The sequence below is a fragment of the Octopus sinensis genome, linkage group LG19 (genome assembly GCF_006345805.1).
Source record: "Octopus sinensis linkage group LG19, ASM634580v1, whole genome shotgun sequence".
In the NCBI taxonomy this organism is placed as follows: Eukaryota; Metazoa; Mollusca; class Cephalopoda; order Octopoda; family Octopodidae; genus Octopus; species Octopus sinensis.
In genome coordinates, this window is record NC_043015.1 from 34883648 (window position 1) to 34900450 (window position 16803).

The 16803-nt window shown below is 36.5% G+C and overlaps 1 protein-coding gene across 4 annotated transcripts in view; it reads left to right on the plus strand.

Moving 5' to 3' along the window:
• The first annotated feature begins 56 nt into the window (after window positions 1-56).
• Window positions 57-16803, plus strand: part of LOC115221994 (SH3 domain-containing kinase-binding protein 1) — a 97022-nt gene continuing 80275 nt past the window's right edge. For 3 of the 4 annotated variants that reach the window (XR_005002987.1, XM_029792101.1, XM_036511127.1), the window contains exon 1: window positions 62-199. Coding sequence is in view for 2 of the 4 variants with exons in the window: in XM_029792101.1 (XP_029647961.1) it covers window positions 196-199 (4 nt within the window). In the remaining 2 variants the exon portion in view is untranslated. Of the gene's footprint in view, window positions 200-16803 lie in introns of all 4 variants that reach the window. The other variant, XM_029792102.2, reaches the window with a different exon arrangement.

Below are 16803 nucleotides of genomic sequence, written 5' to 3' on the forward strand. Positions count from 1 at the left end.
TTATCTGCCCTTGGTTTCCCCAACCGGAAGTAGTTGTCTATTCACGTGATTTAGCGCCATTTTTGGTGATCACAACAGAAGAAGATATTATGCAGTCTTTGCTCCTTTTTTCCCTCTGAACGGCTTCTATTTATGAATGTTTAATTGCAATCACTAGTTTTTAAGGCATATAAAAAGAAACAGGGATATTCATAAATGGGTAAGTAGACGTTCTTCTTAATCCGAGGCCCCATCCCAGCAGCAACAAGTTTTCTTCTTGGATTCGATTGAATCTCAATTAAAATTGTGGAATTAAATGAACGAAGCAGATTTGGTCGAATAATTGGGAAGATCTGAGCGAGGGAGGGAAAAGAAACGAAGAAACACCTGAAAATGTTGATGGTGTGGGTATTTTGAAAATCGAATCTTCTCTGGTTCCAGTTTATTAACGTTTAATGATCTGAAATTATTTGGTTTTATTTTGGAGTTTTATGTTTATAATAATTTCATTTATGAATTTTCCTCTCCTTTTTGCATTGAAACCTTTTCGTAGCCGACTTCCGAAAATTTGTGGCAATCCTGAGCTAAATTTGAATAATGTGTAGGTGTTGTACTTTCAAGTGACGTTTATTCCTAATGTATTCACTTCGCTATTTACTTTCTTTTCTGTTCAATCGAAGAAGAAGAAGCCTTTATTTACCGAATGTCACAATCGCTCCTCATTCATTTCCTTCTCTTCCCCTCCAACGACTTTTCTCACATCTCTCCTGCTCCATTTTAATTGGATTCGCCGGACCGATTGTCAAAATAATTAGAGTAAGCAACTTCGTACACAATTTGGTCTCATTGTATTTGTGCGATCAGGTGAACTATATTTTGCTGGAACATGTTACATATTTTAGATTTTTGCAGTTTCTCTTGTCGACATTGGCATTTCACTTTCGGAAATCCAAATGACATTTACCAAAGTCCATAATAATTGCACCTCCTCAGAAATTGCACTTCAGTTTATGACAAGTTTATTTCTTAAATAGCTTGTATAATATTTTTTATAATCATTTGCACTTTAGTTTCGCCCACTGACTTCAACATCAAATTTGTTGACTGAAAAAAATTGTAAAATTCTCATTTATCAACTTTTTTCTTCTAATAAATGAAACGTTAAGTGTACTTTGCTATTCTATTTCTGTTTATCGTTTTGCCGCGCGCACGCACATCCTTTTCGTTATTTCTTTTGTAATTTTGTTCCTTTTCTCATGTTTTTACTCTTGTAAACTTTATGAAATGTGACTCGAAATCCGAGCTGAAAATTATTCTCATCTAAATTTCTCTCTCAAAACGGAAGTCGAAAGATGGGCCTTAACCTAATGAATTGTCGATCATCCTTTCGTAGAATACGGAGGCAATCTTGATGACAATCCTGATAGAAAATTCATTCATCTACCTAAATATTTTAATGCCGACTAAATTTGTTTGCATGCAATACAATCAGTGTGCTATAAATATTTGACATGAGGAGAGGTTTCTTAAGGTGAACCAAAAGCAACTTGTAGTTGAAAAAAAAATAGTCAACTTTTAGTCAGGATAATCAGCGGGGAAGGCTGTACCTATGACCTCCGAGACTAGTAGGAGCGCTTAAATGCTTGTGGCAGAATGGGAAGGTCTGCTAGCCATCAGGTAATTCAATGCACCTGACAAATCACATTTCTTCTATTGCAAAGTTGTACAACTTTGTCATGGAAGAATGTTGTAGTTTGCTTAATGCATTGAATAATTGTGTAGAAAATCTGTCTGATATAGAAGACAGTAGCAATATAGATAAAGCATTATGAAAATAACAAAGCTATTAAAATATTACCTTAGAAATATTTGATCTTGTGATTATATTTTGGCTTGAGAAAACCGTTACTAAAATAGGATATAAATTACACGCCCATTATGTTTGCCTGACTTTCTTGTGTGTGATCTTTGGATTACGTGTGTGACTATGGAATGTGTTATATGGGTTATCATTGTCAGGATGAGGTGTGCCTGGAGAAATTGAATTGAATCTTGTGGTACTTGGTGACAGTAGGGTGTGGTTATTTACAATAGCTGCTGGCACTCATTCAATTTGATCCAGTTGTTAATTGCTGGCTTTTTGTTGTTGTTGTTCCGAATGGTTTCTTTTATCTGCAGTTTATTGACACTACTGTCTGTGGCTTCCATGGTAGGTTCTTATGTCGCTGCATTTTTACAGGATTTTCTTTTTTTACCAATACTGCTTGCACATTGGAGATGTTTTTGATTTGGATATTTAATGTTCAAGTCAGCCAGCCAATGCTCAAGATCTGATGCAATTATGCAAGCACATGTCCATCTTGCAGATGGTGCAATCAGCCCGTGTACTTAGGTCTCTATTGTCAGGGAGCCTTTTCTTTCATAAACATTTCTGTGGGGATGGAGAAAGTCCTGAGATACCCAATTATATATCTAATCTTTAATGCATTAGGAACACTTATACTGTCTTCAAAGTGTGGTAACTTCAGAAACAGGTATTCAATAAGTTCTTGCATTTCTTGGGTTCCTGACATCTAAATGGATGCTGGATATCTCATCCCTTTTGGAAATTTATGGTATGAATGGTCTAATCTTCAATGTTATTGCACTCTACTGGATATGCGTGTGTTCATTTTGTATGTAGCTAGCCTTAGTGCTGACAGGGCAGGCTGATCGGTAGTGGATACAATCTCAGTTGTCAGCTTTCTTACAGAATTTGTTATTGATGTTACCTTCGTCTGTGACATTAGGGTGAAAGTTGAGTTGAGACGGGGGTTCAGTGTTACTGAAATGTTTGATGTTGAATCCTATGTGGTCATCCAGGCTTCAAAACATTCCAAATATTGTGTTAGCTTTTTCATGGAAAGATGTGTGAATGAGTGTATCAATCAATATATTTGGTAAAAGGACAAGAGTGGCAGATGTAGAGTGTATGGCATTCTAGCTGGTCCATTATAAGTGATGGCTAGTATGCCTAACTGTTGTAATGAGTAAACCTGATATCTGTGAGTTTGTTTGAGAAAACCGAAACATTTTTATGATGACGGACAAGATTAACAGATGCTAGAAGTGGCAAGACCAAAACAGATATTTGAAGAAGGATTAACACTTAAGCATTCAAACAGGCTATATCCGACCTCATTTATGTTAAAAATGGTCAGATCCAACATCTTGCACTCACCCCACAATGTCATTCTAAAAATAAACAATCACATCAAAATCTTGAAGTGATGAGATAATTCATGATTAATTCAAAACAAAGTGAATAAGAATTACATTTCACAGAATCACCTGAATGCTAAAGGGTTAAAAGTGAGTAGTGAGGTGTAGAAAGACATCACCAAGGTTGGAAGTTGTTGATTGATACCTGATACATATGATAGATAACCACTGCTTTTGATGGAATGCAGTTAGTCCGTTATAAAAATTATAGAAATATAATTATTGCCTAAATTTGGATGAAACTTGACTGGATGTCATGATTGTTGGTGTACATTTGTGAAAATAGTTTTTAACCTGTTATGATATTATTGTCACATGCCAAGGTAGGTTGTATATAGGTAAGTTGATTACAGATAAATGTTTTCATATACATTTACAAGATATCAATTCATGTCTCTGAGCTGAATATGTGTACCAACTGTCTCTAACTGAGAAGCTGCACAATTCCCATTACAAGTATTCTGAGATATGCGTTTGTCTCCTCTATTTATATAATAAAGGTGGAGTTGCCCTTTTGCTGTGCATATCTTGTAGTCACACTGCTCCAACTAACAAAAATCTCTTCAGGATGAAAAGTTGAAAATGCTCAATGGACTTTGCTTGTATGGCCCTCGTCACTAACAGAAATAGCATTGTTATAAATAGCTTTTACAACAATTCAGAACCATTCAATCTTGATATCGTCTTATATCATTAGTGTGCACAGATAACACTGAAATATTACTGTAATTATTTTTGTCAAGCTCAAACTCTTTTTCTTTAATTAAACCATTAATAAGTAATGATAAATATAATCAAATTCTAACTTAAATGCTTTAGTTATTAACTACCATGATACCCATAAATTAAAGGAAGAAAATATTCATTACAATTCACTCCAAAAAAGCCTCAAAATAAACCCACGTTATAAACTGGAAGTCATTTCGAAATGAGGATTAAACTTTCGCACCCTTCGTTCCAGCTTTTCAACTTCAAACACCAGCATCTGAAACTAGGTTAATGCATTCCAGGAGTCAGTGGTGTTTCTGTTTATTTGTAGTATTAGGCTTTGATTAGTTACTTTTATATTAGTAACAACCTTGGTGAAAACGAGGCTTTTTAAATTCCAGCAGTAAAAATTTCTAGAATAACTAATTAAAAATAAAAATTATTGACACAGGCATGGCTATGTGGTTAAGAAGTTCACTTGAAAACCACATGGTTAGGAGTTTGGTCCCACTGTGTGAACATTGTTGGCTGGTCTTCTGTGCCACAGTCATGGGTCAAACCAAAGAAGACTATAGTGGGTATTCATATATATAAACAAACCATGTGAAACGTCAAAAGAAGTGAACCTCAGTATCATTGGCAGTAGACTATATTACACACAATAATTCAATGATTGTTGCACATCTTCAGCAGCTGTACAAGTCTGGTGTGCATGATACCAGCGATTACCAAGCATATACAGGCACAAGTATGGCTGTGTGCTTAAACTTGCTTTGCAAACATACTTTTGGGTAAGTTCTGCTATGCAGCACCTTGGGCAAGTGTCTTCTATAGTCTCAAGGTAACCAATGCTTTGTGGGTAAATTTGGTTGATGGAAACTCTGTGGAAGCTCATCGTATGTGTGTTGGTTTGTCTTCCCACTGCTTGACAATCTGTGTTGGTTTGTTTATGTTCCCTTAACAGACTGATAGAAGTACCAGACTTAGAAAAATTAGAACTGAAGGTGATCTGTTAGATTAAACTATTCAAAGCGATGTCCCAGCATAGCTACAGTCCAATAACTAAAACTAAAAATTATAAAAGATACTCATACATATTTAGAATAAAAAGAAGACACACAAATTTCACACATAATTCATAATTTGTGCTCAACAGCCACTTGAGTGGCATAAAACCTTATATAATTATGTGTATGTGTATCTGTGTACATGTTTCAATGAATTTGTATTTTCCTTTGTCTTCATGTGTTTGCTGACTGTATACAAAAACCTGTATTAGTATGAGGAATTTAAAAAGTGTAATTTTCAGATATGTTACCATGACTACTGTCATTTTAATGAAAGGTAATGTCTTTTAAATAGGAAAAAGAAATTTGTGAAATAGTTTATATATAAATAGAACATCAAAACTTTGATAAATTCAACTGCAATAAAGAATTTTTAATGTGGTGAAGGTATAATTAAAATATTCTATTGTTTTTAAGTTATCTCTGTATTTGACAAGCATTAGACCTAACCTTAATAGACAGAAAAATGTTGGAGATCTGATTGTTTCTACCAAGAACCCCCAAATAGTCTCCTTGATACCTGACCTTCAATTCACATGCTGCTATTCACTTTATTTTCCTAATGGGAATGTAACTTCCTTCATTTTATTATTTCAATAAGTGATGCATTTGATTTCAGTGAGAGCAAATCTACTTACTACATAAAAAGTAATTTGTATTCAGTCAACCTTTTTTACTAATAGATTCAAAATTTTATATATACCAATGTTAATGTTCAGTTCATTATCAACATATGACAGTGTGTGTCTTGAGAGAAAAATTGAATATAATAGACATTAAATGTAGTGTGCAAGAGAGAAGACTGTGCTGGTGTGGTCATGTGATGTATATGGATTGGGACTGCTGCATAAAGAAGTGCTGATTGCTAACTGTGGAGGGAACCTGTGGAAGAGGTGGACCCAGGAAGGCATGGGACATGGTGGTAAGATATGATCTACTGATGTTGAGGCTCACAGAAGCAATGACAAGTGACCAAAATCTTTGGCGATTTGCTGTGCTTGAGAAGACATGTCAAGCTAAGAGAAATCATAGTCATGGCTAATGCCAGTGACATGTAAAAGACACCTAGTACATTGTGGAGTGGTTGGCATTAGGAAGTGCATCCAACTGTAGAGACCAAGCTAAAACAGACTGCAGCCTGGTGTGGCTCTCTGGCTTACCAGCCTCAGTGTTACCCATGGTAGCATGGAAAATGGATGCTAAATGATGATGATGATGATTGTTAAGAAAATACTGGCTGATTGAATAATGTGGCAGCCTCTTTTTTTGAAGAATTGTCTATTCATAGCATCTATTATATATATACAAGGTGGTATGAAAAAGTTCCTGGACTAGTTTTGTAGTGCACCAACAGATGGTAGCATATAGTTGCTTGCACAGTCAGAGCTAGCAGTGTACCGAGTGACTTTGCCGTGTTTACTTTGCAAGTTGTGAAATTTACGGCTGTAGTTAGTGATTTTTGTCATGGAACAATGAGTCAATGTGAAATTTTTTGTTAAACTTGAGAAATCTGTTACAAAGACATTGAATATGCTTCAGTAAGCTTACATCAATAAGGCAATGGGTCGTACACAATGTTTCAAGTGGCATGGGTGCCTCAAAGTGTCCCCGGAAGACCTTCCACAAGCGTCACCTCTGGAAATGTTTGTGCATGCAGACGGTCAGAAGACAATGATGTTTTGAAGTGTTTGAGGGAGGACTTTCAGCAGAAGTGACCAGATCGGTGGGGCATGAAGAATTGGGTCCTTCATGACGATAATGCACCCTGTCACCAAGCTCTCCTCACTCTTGAGTTGTTCACCAAAAACAACATGGTATTGCTTCTGCAATAGGAACAAAGAGAGAGAAAGAGAACAAAAGATTTACCTTAAAATCATAACAGAGGAAGCTTATTGTGCATATATACACAAATATTTTTGGAAGATTTTGCCAATAGCATTTTAATTTTGTTTCTAATCACTTTAGCTGTATTGCAGTTGGACCAAATACACTTCAATTCTTTATATTAACACATTAAGTAAATTTTCTTAAATACCCAGATGGCTCACTAGAATTAGCTGATAGCTTTTAATAGCTAGGAGATGTAATTAGCAAGCTAGGTGGTTGTTCTGAAAGTATAGCAGCCAGGGTAAAAACCAGTTGGAGAAAGTTCAGAGAGCTGCTAACATTGGCAATAAATATCTTCTTCCTCCGATAGAAGACAAATTGTTTGATGTTTGTTGGAACTGCAATACTGCACTGTAATGAAACAGGAACATTGAATGCAGAGGACTTGAGAAGACTGGAGAGAAATTAAGCTAGCGTACTCTGTTAATTGTTCATGTACACTCACATTATACATTCAAGTACAACTGTTTTGAGGGAAAACTAGGCAGAAGACGAATCAGATATAATGTGCAAGATAAAAGAATGCACTGGTATGGACATGTTCTGCATGTGGAATAGGACAGCTGCATAAAGTGTTGCTCACTTAATGTGGATTGAGTTTGCTGAGGAGGGAGACCCAGGAAAACATAGGATGAAATAGTGAAGGATGACTTCAAGACCTTGAACATCATGATCAGACAACAAGGCAATATATGGTTCCCTAACAGACCCACCCAACTTGATGAAACTGAGTTCTTGAGGTACTGTGTGTGTGTGTATATATATGATGGATTCTCTTGTCATGAATGACAAATGACGGTTCAGTAAATAAAGTGTTAATCATGTTCTATGTACATGGATGTGTCTCTTGACACCTGCTAGTGCTTTGCAAACCTTTCAGTAAATGTAACAAGTTGTGGACTCAGTTTGCTTGAGTATTTGTGGATCATTCGCTATATGCTTTCTTGAGGGGACAACAAGGCCTGTTTTGTTCCGTGTCACAAAACTGCAATGACAGGTGAGATTTCCATTTAGAGGAGGAGCAGTGTTTTGCCTTCTTGCTTGCATAAAGTTAATCCTGATGTTGGAGTCAACTTTGCTCAAATTTTTGAACTGAGGAGAAGCAGGACTGGCACCAGGTCCTGCGTTCTGATGCTTTGTTTTTTCCAGGAAGAAAACAGAATGGTGCATCGCTTCAGATTGTCTTTTAGTTTGTCTTTGAAGTGCAAAAGTGGCCTTCCAACTGACCTTCCTGTTGGGAATTGGCCTAAGAGAAGTTTCTTTGGAATTCTGATACCACTCTTGCGTGAGCCTGACCATCTAAGCTGTATTTTGATGAGGATGGCTTCAATACCTGATATGTTGCATTTTGTTAGTTCCTCACTGTTATGAGTCTATCTATGCACAACTGGGACCTTTGTCTAATTTCCTCCTCGTGACACTCTTATTGCAACTTTTCTTTGACATCATTAATCTTTCTCACTGCCCAGAACCATTTCACTAGATTCCTCCTTCATCTTTATGCTGTCCTCTCCACCCACATTTCACTTTGATCACCCTCCTGAGCCACCAGCATACATCTCTCGCTCTTCCCTTGCATGATGCTTACCTCTGGTCTCCTACCCAGATACATGTTGTCTCTCACTCATTCTTCCTTTGACTATTATCAATACTTCTATTTAGATCTTCACTGTCATGCATCAGTGGACTCCTTCACCCCTTATAAACACACATACAAATCCATACACACACACAATCATACCAGTATGCCTATGCACCAATGCATGTGGATATATATACATGTACATATACACATATATAAGCACCTACACAAATGTATGCAAGAATATATGTAGCCAGTGACTAAGGCTAAAGGGTAAACACTCTTATTAGGTGAATCTGGGTTTATTGAAAGTGAAATTTAAATAAATCATATGTAATAAAAAATAACATCTAAAATTAAATCAAGAATTAAAGGAAATTTAGATCCCAAAATGTTAGAAACAGAGCAGTCATAAAATAGTAACAACTTCGGTTTGGGATGTAACAGGTATGGGTATGAGAGACTGGAATGCTAAATAGCCATAAGTTATTAACCCTTTCGTTACTATATTTCTGACCAAAATACACCCCTTATGTGTTTCAATTAATTTCTAACATAATCATAAATTTAGTCTGGTTTCATTAAACAACTATAACTTTTTTATTTATTAATATATTAAAGTGATTTTTGGAAGATAAGTTAATGAAGTGTTCTCAACCAATTCTATACTATAATTTTTGTCACAAAGTGACTCTAATTGCAGGTAGATACAGGTAAATTCAACAAAATATAAAATTATTAAAATTTTGTTCAAACATCACTATAGAAAATGGGTTATTAGCTAATATTCAATTCGGTATACAACAAAATTTTACGATAGAATTTGTTATTCTGGGTAACTTTCTGATACCCATAATAATATTTATGGTAAAATAGTCTTAATTTCATTTAAGGTTATGGGAAACCACTAACTATCCTTTCTTTCGCTTTGTTTACATTTAGCGTAACGGTTCGTTTCCGCCGTAATGATTTCAAATAGGCTCATTTGAAAAAGTAAAAAGAAATAGTCTAAGGCTTTACTCTCCTGTGAAAGTCTGTGGCTTGGTCCAGTTTCTTCAGAAAAATCACCGAAAGAAACAGTTTTTAAATTTTCACTCCATTCAGGTGCCAATTCATTTTCTTTATCGCTGTCGGAGCTCTCGGATTCACTGTTTTCACTTTCGGAAAATGAAACATCAGATTCATTATCAAATACCATGTGCTTTTTTTTTTCAGTCATAGAGTTAGATTTATGAAGGTCTTCAGTAGAAAATCCTTCGAATTCTGACTCGCTGCTTGATATAATGAAATTCGTATCCATTTTTTGTCAGAATTACAAATTTTGAAAACTCAAAAGGAACAAATTTCAGGAAAAAATCTCCCAAAATTCACGGAATTAAAATTACACTTCGATTGTTGTACAAAACTGTAGTTGAACTGTTTACGAAGTATAATACGTGTTTTCACGAATGTACTAAAGAGATTTGCTCTGATATTCTCATTTAAATATGAATAGGTAAATACGGGCGGGTTTGGGCGGTTTGGTCACATTAACCAAAATTGTTTTCGGGCGGTTTGGTAACGAAAGAGTTAAGTAATTTTATTTGACACTGGAATGACAATATGATGAAATGTGCTATATATTGCAAAGAGGGAGAATGGGTTACGGTCCTTTTTAAATAGGAATTTAGTCATTCACATTGCTCAGTCATAGAATTTATTGGTGTGGGGCTGATCAGGAAATTTAAGTTTAGGTATACATAGTATATAGGAATTATTTAGTTTTAAGATGCTGGCATCTTATAATCATTTTATCATGCTGATTAATAATATTCAAATTAATTCTACTAATATGGAGTGCCTCAATATACACAGCCCACAGCAACCACCACCACCACCACCTTTATATGGCTGTGCATTACAGGAGATGGATCAAGCAATTTTATATTCAACATTAACAGTTACAATGTACAGATTAGCTAAAGGAGTACTACTAACCTCATTTTTGTGTCTAAGTGTAGATCTGTGATTATTCCAGCAAAGTTTGAATGAGGAAGAGGACACTAATATGTACTTTATCAAGTGCAGTAACAGAGCACTTACTATTTCTCTTAAGGCATTGGGTATTGATTGGACACAATGATTTATTGTGACACTTGCATAAAGCCAGGTTAGTTTGATTAATGGTAGGTATAATGGGTCTAGTTCGACTATCATTAGTAGTTCTATTATTAGAATGAGATGCATCAATATGTTAATCAATTGTATTACTTATAGTTATGCAGTTATTGAGATGACTAAGATCTATTACACGAGTGGTTGGTAGTTATAGTGTTACAAGTTGTAGGATTTAATTTATCAGGGTTAAATCTTGCTATATATTTTGCATGGTAGAGGAAATCAGTTTAACTGTGTGTCTTTTAAAAATTTTATATATGGGCTGCATATAGGGAACTGTCTGTCTAAAGCTTAGAAAAATTTACCAGTCATGCTGAAGAAATATTTCGACTAAAGTTGGAGTTGAACCACAAAAAGCACCTACTTAATCTATTTTTATTTCTAAACTTATTAGCTGTAGTAGGATCTAAAGCAATTTTGGTTATTATTTGTACATCCTGCATTACTATTGTAATGACTATATTATCTTTTTTTCAAACTATCTTGTTTGGCTACAATTACTGGGTTATTAGTATTATTTTGAGTAATTTTTTTTACTGTAATAAGTTTTATTTCTCAATTCATAGTTATTTTTATTTTGTTTATGCCTATTGTGCAAAATCATATGATTTACATTAGAGATCTTATGCAGTTATATTGAGCATATCTCAAGGGAAGCCCTTATTAATATTATTATAGTCTGACAGTATATATTTGTCATCATCATTTTTGTTATGATACCTAACGTTATTTAGTTGTGAAATTTAGTACCACTAGAGTTACCAATAGTATTATCACTGCTATCCTTAATGTTTCCAACAGTTGGAATGTGATTTTATTTGTTTCAAGTGTCTAAATTTTTACTATTTCCAACAGTATTATTAATGTTATAAGTATTAGTCACAGTAGGGTATCCATCAGATGGTCTCACGTGATTAGCAGTGGAAGGAAAATAATTGCTATTCAGGAGATATTTTTACTTTATAATTGGCCTTAGCTAGAGCCTCGTTATAGCATTTTGGTTGAGGATATCCAGATTTTCAGAGAGCATTTACTAAGGAATGTATGACTGGTTTTGGGTAATTTGGAAGTTGTTTAACAATTTAGATGTGGATTTGGTTTATAGAAATACTTGAAAAGAACTGTACTAAAATCTAAAGTAGCATGGCGGATGTTGACTACTTTACAGTTGTTAATTATTAAAGTTTCTCGTTCTTTTTCTTAGTTTTCTCATAGCTCGCATTACGAGAATTTCATATAATGACCAAAGCATCTTTCCTCGAAAGATTGCCTTCTTGGTCCAGAAGTTCATCTTTAATCCTTTATTTCTTCAGACCAGCTGTATCTGACTGAAATAACCTTTCCTTTATTTCTTCAGACCAGCTGTATCTGACTGAAATAATTTCTCCTTTATTTGTTCAAATTGGTTACAACCATCTATAAATGGCTTCTCTACAAAATTGCTAAAAAAATAAACAAATCGTGTTATTGAATTCTTGTAGCTTTGAGATAACATGAGATAAAGCCTTTCCTGCCTAAATACAAGTATAAATACGGAAAATTTTTTGAGACCTGTTTTTTTTTTCAACATTGGAAGTGTAGCAATTTTGCCTTTGAAGTTTTTATACTTGATGTTTTTATATATCATATATCATATATTAGCACTTTCATCCATTCTAGCGGAGTTTTCAAATTGAACTAAGTTCTTGGGAAAAATTTGACTATTTTTATAGTGTTATTGAGATGTGTAGTGGTGGTAAGAGATATAAAATAGCACAAGAGGGTGATGAATGGGGAGAAAGTGAGGCTGGTCAGGCTGTTTACTCCAAAGGGATGCAAAATGTCACTTTTCCAAAAATTGTCTGGATTTCCTTTTTATCATTGTCTTGTGAGAGAGTGTGTGTGTGTGTGTGTGTGGATGTCTGCATATCTGAAAGGAATGTTAAATGTAAAAAAAAAAGTGTTTAAATTTTTACAACTGTAAATGATTTTTGGCTTTTAGAAATTGGCCACTTCAAGGGGTGTAAAATGTCACATATATATATGTATGTATCTATGTGTGTGTGTGTATATATATATATATATATACATGTATGTATATATATATATATATATATATATATGTATGTATGTATGTGTGTATATATGTATGTATGTGTGTATATATGTATGTATGTGTGTATATATGTATGTATGTATGTATGTGTGTATGTATGTATGTGTGTATATATGTATGTATGTGTGTATATATATGTATGTGTGTATATGTATGTATGTGTGTATATATGTGTGTATGTATGTGTGTGTATATATATATATGTATGTGTGTGTATATGTATGTGTGTGTCTATATATGTATGTGTGTATATTTGTATGTATGTGTGTGTATATATATATGTATGTATGTGTGTGTATATTTGTATGTATGTGTGTGTATATATATATGTATGTATGTGTGTGTATATATATATGCATGTATGTTTGTGTACATATATATATATCTTCATTATCGTTTAACGTCCGCTTTCCATGCTAGCATGGGTTGGACAGTTCAACTGGGGTCTAGGAAGCCAGAAGGCTGCACCAGGCCCAGTTTGATCTGGCAGTGTTTCTACAGCTGGATGCCCTTCCTAACGCCAACCACTCCGTGAGTGTAGTGGGTGCTTTTTACGTGTCACCAGCACAGGTGCCAGACGAGGCTGGCAACGGCCACGATTGGATGGTGCTTTTTATGTTCCACCAGCATGGAGGCCAGACGGCGGCGGCCCTGGCAATGGCCACGTTCAGTTGGTTCTCTTACGTGCCTCCAGCACTGGTATCACAACTACAATTTCCATTGATTTTGATCGATTTCGATTTCACATGCCTCAACAGGTCTTCGCGAGTAGAGTTTTGTGTCCCAAGAAGGAAAGGTATGCATAAGTGGACTGGCTGCATCCCAGGTAGAGGCCATGGGTTATGGTCTCACTTGTCCTGCCGGGTCTTCTCACGCACAGCATACTTCCAAAGGTCTCGGTCGTGCTTCATCAACTCGTCCCAGGTTTTCCTGGGTCTACCTCTTCCACAGGTTCCCTCAACTGCTAGGGTGTGGCACTTTTTCACACAACTATCTTCATCCATTCTCACCACATGACCATACCAGCGCAAACGTCTCTCTTGCACACCACAACTGATGCTTCTTAGGTCCAACTTTTCTCTCAAGGTACTTACACTCTGTCGAATATGAACACTGACATTACACATCCATCGGAGCATACTGGCTTCATTTCTTGCTAGCTTACGCATATCCTCAGCAGTCACAGCCCATGTTTCACTGCCATGTAGCATGGCTGTTCGGACACATGCGTCATACAGTCTGCCTTTTACTCTGAGCGAGAGGCCTTTTGTCACCAGCAGAGGTAAGAACTCTCTGAATTTTGCCCAGGCTATTCTTACTCTAGCAGTTACACTTTCAGCACACCTGCCCCCGCTACTGACTTGGTCACCTAGGTAACGGAAGCTATCAACTACTTCTAGTTTTTCTCCCTGGAATGTGGCGGAAGTTGGTTTCTGCGCATTTTCAGTGTTTATTGCTCCTGAGCATCTGCCACATACAAAAACTATCTTCCTAGTTAGCCTTCCTCTGACATTGCTGCACCTCTTATGTGTCCATAGCTTACACTTGGTGCATCTTATAGAGTTTCTACCTACGCCTTTTCTAATGATCAAGCAAGGCCATCTACCTGAAGGCATTTGTGATTTGTCTACCTTCCTACTTATTAGGACTTTGGTTTTAGCTAGGTTGACTCTAAGGCCCTTCGATTCTAATCCTTGCTTCCACACCTGGAACTTCTCCTCCAGTTCTGATAGTGACTCAGCAATTAGAGCAAGGTCATCAGCATAGAGGAGCTCCCAGGGGCATCCTGTCTTGAATTCCTCTTTTATTGCCTGGAGGACTATGATAAATAGGAGGGGGCTGAGAACTGAACCTTGGTGTACCCTTACCTCTACCCAGAATTCTTCACTGTACTCGTTGCTAACCCTCACCTTACTAACAGTGTCCCTGTACATGGTTCACACTAACCATTCATCTATCCCTAGTTTCCTCATTGACCACCAGATAAGGGATCGGCGGACCCTGTCAAAGGCTTTCTCCATATCAATGAAAGCCAGGTACAGAGGTTTATCTTTGGCTAGGTATTTCTCCTGCAGCTGTCTTACCAGGAATATAGCATCAGTGGTACTTTTCCCTGGCACGAACCCAAACTGCATCTCATCTAAACTAACTCTCTCTCTGATTAGTTGGGCTATGACCCTCTCCGTGACCTTCATTACTTGATCCAGCAACTTGATACCTCTGTAATTATTTGTATCTAGAGCGTCACCTTTACCTTTGTAGCAGTTGACTATTATGCTGCTACACCAGTCATTGGGTATGACTCCTTTGTGCATCACCTGGTTAACTATACGGGTGACTAGGCTATAGCCGACACTGCCAGGTATTTTGAGCATCTTTGCAGTGATTCCTGATGGGCCGGGGGCTTTCCCTGCCTTCATACTCTTGATTGCATTAACTACCAAGGTACTGTCAATTCGGATAGCTGGTCCCTCTGTTGGGTCGGCATTCAGCAAACTCTCTTTCTCCCATTCATTCTCTTTATTGAGTAACCTTTCATAGTGGCATCTCCAAACCTCTCTCTTTGCAGCCTCATTTAGTGCAAGTGAACCATCATTCATGCAGACACATTTCTCTCCTATGACATCACAATTCTTTCTCACGTACTGTCTTGCAACATGAAATACTTCAAGTCTTTAGTCCTCACGGCACAGAACATTGGCAAATTTTTTCTTATCTGCTTCCCCTTTGGCTAAATAAACCTGTCTCCTAGCTTCCCTTCTGGCAGTCTGATACAATTCCCTGCTACCTCCGTTCTTCCAGTCCCTCCAAGCCTGTTTCTTTTGTCAAAATCATCATCATCAACCCATGTCTGTTTTCTATCCTGGCATGGGTTGGACAGTTTGGCAGGAGCTAGCCAACTGAAGAACTGCCAGGATAGCATGTCTCTTTTGGCATGGTTCCTACAGCTGGACGAGGCCCTTCCGAATGCCAACCACTTTACAGAGTGTGGACTGGGTGCTTTTACACAGCACTGACGCAGCTGCTTTTATGTGGCTCCAGTGACTCATGAGACATAAATGTATATAAGAAAAAAAGATGACACAGGAAGAACAATGGCTGTGTTATGAACTTCATTAGCTTACTGCTATTTCTACTATAAGATGTAGTGGACTCATAGTTGAGTGCCTGAATAACATCCAGTAGCTTCATCAAAGCCTGAAATATGAGTGCAATTTATTTGGGGAAAAAAAAAGAATTACATTTGTACAATATACAGGCAAGGCCTTACAAGTGAGAAAATCATTAGTAATGTATATAAAGAGGTGCATGTCCAAGAGGCTATTAGATTTACTAGTCGGAAAATTTATGTATATTTACGCACATGCAATCACACATACTCTCAAAAAGTGCACCCACACACACAACACACAGAGGCACTTACACCTACTCAGACATGAGTATATATGAAGTGGTGCTAAAAAGTTGCTGGCTTTAAGAGTATCGTGAAAGACCTGGTTGGAGACCCAACATTCTGAGTTCTTTTACAGGGTTTAGAAAAACTGAAGAACCACTTCAATAGGTATGTGAATCTGAGAGGAGAATATGTTGAATAAAATCATAATTAACTGATACTCATGTATTTTCTTTTACCCAAAGTCAGAAACTTTTCAGCACCCCTTCATATACATCTATATATATACATCTATATATACATCTATATATATATATATATACACACATATATATGAAATACATATCCATAGACATACATACACATACAGACAAAAAGAAAATAGGGGACAGAGACTGACCTACACGTGCTCAGACCTATTCATATGTATATACCTACACTCCACACACACATGTATGCATACATTCATACACACACATTTATATATACATATACATGCATGCACACACACACATCATCATTATTTAACGTTCGTTTTCCATGCTGGCATGTGTTGGACGGTTTGACTGAGGTCAGGAGAGCCAGCAGCTGCATCAGGCTCCAATCTTTGTTTCTACAGCTGGATGCTCTTCCTATTGCCAACCACTCCAAGAGTTTAATGGGTGCTTTTACA